Source organism: Octopus bimaculoides, chromosome 13 (assembly GCF_046866305.1).
Source record: "Octopus bimaculoides isolate indiv1 chromosome 13, ASM4686630v1, whole genome shotgun sequence".
NCBI lineage: Eukaryota > Metazoa > Mollusca > Cephalopoda > Octopoda > Octopodidae > Octopus > Octopus bimaculoides.
In genome coordinates, this window is record NC_142940.1 from 60,862,432 (window position 1) to 60,867,431 (window position 5,000).

The 5,000-nt window shown below is 36.9% G+C and overlaps 1 protein-coding gene across 2 annotated transcripts in view; it reads right to left on the bottom strand.

Annotated features, from left to right (window-relative positions):
- Window positions 1-5,000, bottom strand: part of LOC106867210 (POU domain, class 4, transcription factor 3) — a 230,432-nt gene that overhangs the window by 207,235 nt on the left and 18,197 nt on the right. For both annotated transcript variants that reach the window (XM_052972525.2, XM_052972521.2), the window contains exon 2: window positions 2,272-2,337. In XM_052972525.2, the coding sequence (XP_052828485.1) occupies window positions 2,272-2,337 (66 nt within the window). The remainder of the gene's footprint in view (window positions 1-2,271; window positions 2,338-5,000) is intronic.

The following is a 5,000-nucleotide window of genomic DNA, read 5'->3' on the forward strand; positions in this document are numbered from 1 at the left end:
GCTGAAATTCAAGCAATAAAAATAAAACTAACCTAAAAATATCTCCGGTACTGATGAAACTCCAAAGAGGAATAAAAAATGGTAAACAATAAAATCAGTCAGCAAGACGGGATCAAACGGCATGCATGTATATATATATATATATATATATATATATATATATATATATATATATATATATATATACATATATATATATATACACACACGCAATAAAAAGGGTTTTAGAAATTCAGAATTTTGAGAATTGAGGTTATAAAAAATTATTTCTAAAGTCAAGTGACAAAGTAATATCTAAAATTGTGTGTGTGTGTGTGTGTGTGTGTGTGTGTGTACAACAGTTTCAATAGTTTGAAGTTAATAGTAATAATAAATCCATTTGAAAAAACAGAAAAATGACGAAAGGAAATCTGAAATATATTTAATAAACATATAAAACCAGAGAGAGAGAGAGAGAGAGAGAGAGAGAGAGAGAGAGAGAGAGAGAGAGAGAGAGAGAGAGAGAAAGGAATAAAGAGAGGGAGAGGAAGAGATGGGAGAAATTGGTAGAGAGTGTGAGGCACTCCAAAGCAAAATGAAAAGCCTGTCTCTCTTTGTCTGCCTGTAAATTTCTCTTTCTCTCACAATCTCTACTCTCTCCCGCTCTCTTTATCTCTCTCTCACTTTCTTTCTCTTTCTCTCCCACGCGCGCGCGCGTGCACGTACAGCCCCTATCATTAGTATCAAATTGTCTGTTAAGGTTTTTTGATTTCAATTGAACTATTTTTTTCGTTGTTCAATGTTTATACACACTCACACAGGCACTCTCTCTCATACACATACATACACACACACGTATTAGCTCTTCTATTTTATTGTATTTTATTTTTATGTTACTATTTCAAAACGGAAATCGTCTCATTTTGTCTGACATTGGTTTGTTGCTTCCGTCGTTGTTTTGGTCAGGATCAAAAATAGAAAGGGTCAGTGGTCTTTATTATTATTATAGTCGTTTAATAGTGTATTAAAGTATGAAAGCAGGTAGGGTCGAGATCATGACCTTCGGAAGGCCTCTCACTTTCTCTCTCTCTTCTTTTCTTACTCTCTCCATCCCCTTGGCAGAAATTTAATGGTTTTAGGCTTGTATTTACTGATTTTTAGCAATTATACAAGATCCTCATAAAAGATTGGAACGATATCGTTGGTAGTAACCAAGAGTTTCGGCTCTTAACTGGTGATGGATTTCCTTGACACACAAAGGGGTAAAAAAGGGAAGTCGGCACTGGATACGTGCCGTGGCGACGACCACTTTTGATGACTTTGAGACATGTTCAATGTGGAGTGCAGTACGGAGGAACCGGTTAAATTGCTTAGGTTTGATACAGACCTAAGAAATGAAACGAGGTGATATGCAAAATGGCCAATCTCATCTAGAAATGGGCTGAAAGATGTCTCAGAAGGGTAGGGCCGAAGTGGAGGACACCAACATTGCACCCACCATCTGTTGACACCTGAATACCGTACCTTGTCCAGCTTCGTGCCTGACAAGAACGGAACTCTTGTACTTTCGCTTCTTGTGTAGGTGATGTGTTCCGCCGCTCAGACGGTCCATTTGCTGTCGACCTCCGCTACAAAGCGGACTGGGCTTGCCTTGATTAATAATATACAGACATGAGCTGCAGCTGCGACATCTTCAGCTTTCCTTGACAGCAGGAGTGGTTGCCACAGGTCATCCATTTCATAGAGGTGTACTCGTAGATCAAGTGTAAATGGAGGAAGGGTGAAATATGCCGTTTTATCAGAGGAACTTGAAGTAGACAGGGTTATAAATACTAGCGAGTGAAATATTGGATAAAAAAAAAACCTTGAGATAGACAAAATATCGAAGGCTGTACTTGGGACACGAACCCACATCTGTGAACACAACAGATGTGCTATCAAGGGAATCTTTCGAATGTTCAGGTTCCAACTTTTTCTCACTAAAAGTTTTTCAATCTGATATTCTGGTGCTGAGAAGCTCCTGGCATTAAGAGTATCGCGAAAAGCCTGGTTGGAGGCCCAACGTTCCTAATTCTTTAACAGGGTTTAGAAAAAAACTGAAGGACTGCTGCAATAAATGAGTGAATATGTGAGGGAAATATGTTAAATAAAATCATAATTAACTGATCCTCTTGTATTTTCCTGTACCCAAAGCCAGGAACTTTTCAGTGCCCTTCCTGTATATATACAAACGCATACAAAGAGACAAATTGGCAAAAGTACAAACGACAGATATTGTTAATTTTCACTCACCGGCAAAGGGACATAACTGCCCGTGGTTGGCGCTCGGCATGACGTCATGTTTTGACCTCCACATATCTACGAAAATAAGCGAAAATATTATGAATTTAGTATTTTTATTTGGTACGAATAAATATTTCAACAAGTTTGTTATGATCGTAATCGATAGTATCATTCAACATTGCCATAGACGCTATTTACCCGTCTCCCTGGCAACAAGAATGGAAAGTACATAAATGGCATTGGAAAGAACGGGACCTGCAATGAACAAAGAGAGACCTGGGGAAATCAGATATGCGAAACAACGCTGACATTGGGTTAAAACAAACCGGTATTTTTTTAAAGGAAATTGTCCAAGGACGATAGGCACATGAAAGGTGAAGCTGATTACGAAGAGCATTCTACGTTCACTCACTGCACAAAAGATTCATCATAATGAGAATTTCAATGACGTAGAACGCACTAAATATTTTATTTCAAAATTTAATTTCGTTCCCAGAATACACAAGGTTCTGGCTTCAAATCCATCGATAGCTAAGTTAAATTCATGAAAGAAAAAAAGTAGAAAAAGCGAAAGAAAGTCTAGTTACTGCTGATGCATCGTTTCTGCAGGAATTTGGTCATTCCAATGAATTTTGGTATGTGTGCATTGAACGTCAGGAACTACCCATCTACTGTCATTTTTATGCTGTCCAACCAAGGTTTTGAAGCTTCCATTTTTTAGTGCACTTCGGTGAGTATAGTAGACATCTTCACCAGTTTAGTTCTTCTCAGAAACCAATTTCTCCATGCATCATAAAACTCCTATAAATCATCTGAATTCTAAATATATCGAAGAGACCATTTTCTCCGCAAAAGTCTGGAAGCTTTGTAGATATAATGGAATCAATTCTAAAGCTTTCGCCCTTATTTGTAAATCAAATAAAAATGTCTGCCTGTAGCCAGCTGCATTTTTCTATGGCACTAGGGATGAGAATATCATTTACAGCAAACTTGTTCCGTAAACGCCTACATATGTTTCTGGCCGAAATTTCAACAAGCATTCCTAAAATTTGAACTTCCAATTAATTAATTAAATTAGTTGATAAGCTAATTTCTAACTGATGAACTTATCAAATCTCATAAGCAAATGCTTTACGTTTATCTAAAGTTCATTTATATGAGTGTGTGTATGTGTGTGTGTGTAAATGTATGTGCGCACACACACATTCACACGCACACAGACATATACATATATATGTGTATTTACGGGTATGTTTTTTCGTGTGCGCACGAGTTTGTATATCCTACACAAAGTACAGTGGAAGGGTTCCGTTAGTATGTCACAGCACCAGCTTACAGAGGGATAATTTAGCCCACACACACATTATACTTACCAAAATGTATTAACCTAAGCAGGTAGTGTGTGTGTGTGTGTGTGTGTGTGTGTGTATATATATGTATATACATACTCAAGGAGTACGACATCAATAGAATCGCGCACTCATTCATAGAAAGCAGGTACTCAATAACACTCATAGATTACCAGAATCGGTAGACCGTTGCAAAAAACACTTAACGCTATTTAGTTACGGACTTTTGTGCTTTGAACAGCAGAGATCAGTTTGGAGATCAATAAAATGCAGTAGCAGTCGAATACTGGACTCGATTTAATCGATTAACATCTTCGCACATTTTTCTAACATTATACTTACGTCAGCAATTATTATTATTTCGATTATCCTTGGAGGACATCTTGTACCTGCAGGACTACATCTCCATCACCCAACCCTTTTAATGTTTTAATCTTTCTCTACTTTCTTTTCATTGAGTACTGCGCATACTTATTCCTTTTGTTATATATATATATATATATACATATATATATATATATATATATATATCTTTTACTCTTTACTCTTTTACTTGTTTCAGTCATTTGACTGTGGCCATGCTGGAGCACCACCTTTAGTCGAGCAAATCGACCCCATGACTTATTCTTTGTAAGCCTAGTACTCGATTTATTTTTGACGAACCGCTAAGTTACGTGGACGTAAACACACCAGCATCGGTTGTCAAGAGATGGGGGGGGACAAACATAGACACACAAACACACACACAAACACACACACACACACACACACACACACACACACACACACACACACATATATATATATATATATATATATATATATATATATACGACGGGCTTCTTTCAGTTTCCGTCTACCAAATCCACTCAAGGTTTTGGTCGGCCCGATGCTATAGTAGAAGACACTTGCCCAAGCTACTTACCACACAGCCACTCCTGCGCCTACACACACACACACACACACACACACACACACACACACACACACACACACACACACACACACACACACATATATATATATATATATATATATATTCATTTAATTTATCATTTCATTATATGTTAACCCCCCCCCCCCCACACACACACTTTATATCTGTCTTGCATTATCTCACTCATCCTACGCTCTGTAATTGACTATTCCTCTTCCTCAAATTCCAGGCCTTGTGCCTATAGTAGAAAGGATTATTATTATCATTATCATTATTATTATTATTATTATTATTATTATTATTATTATTATTATTATTATTATTATACTTACTCATATATACATATTTTCACATAAAGAAATGTACACCTTCTCCTCCATATCGCATTCTAAACGAAAACCGAATCTACAGACATATATATATATACACTGACATGTATATACATACACATA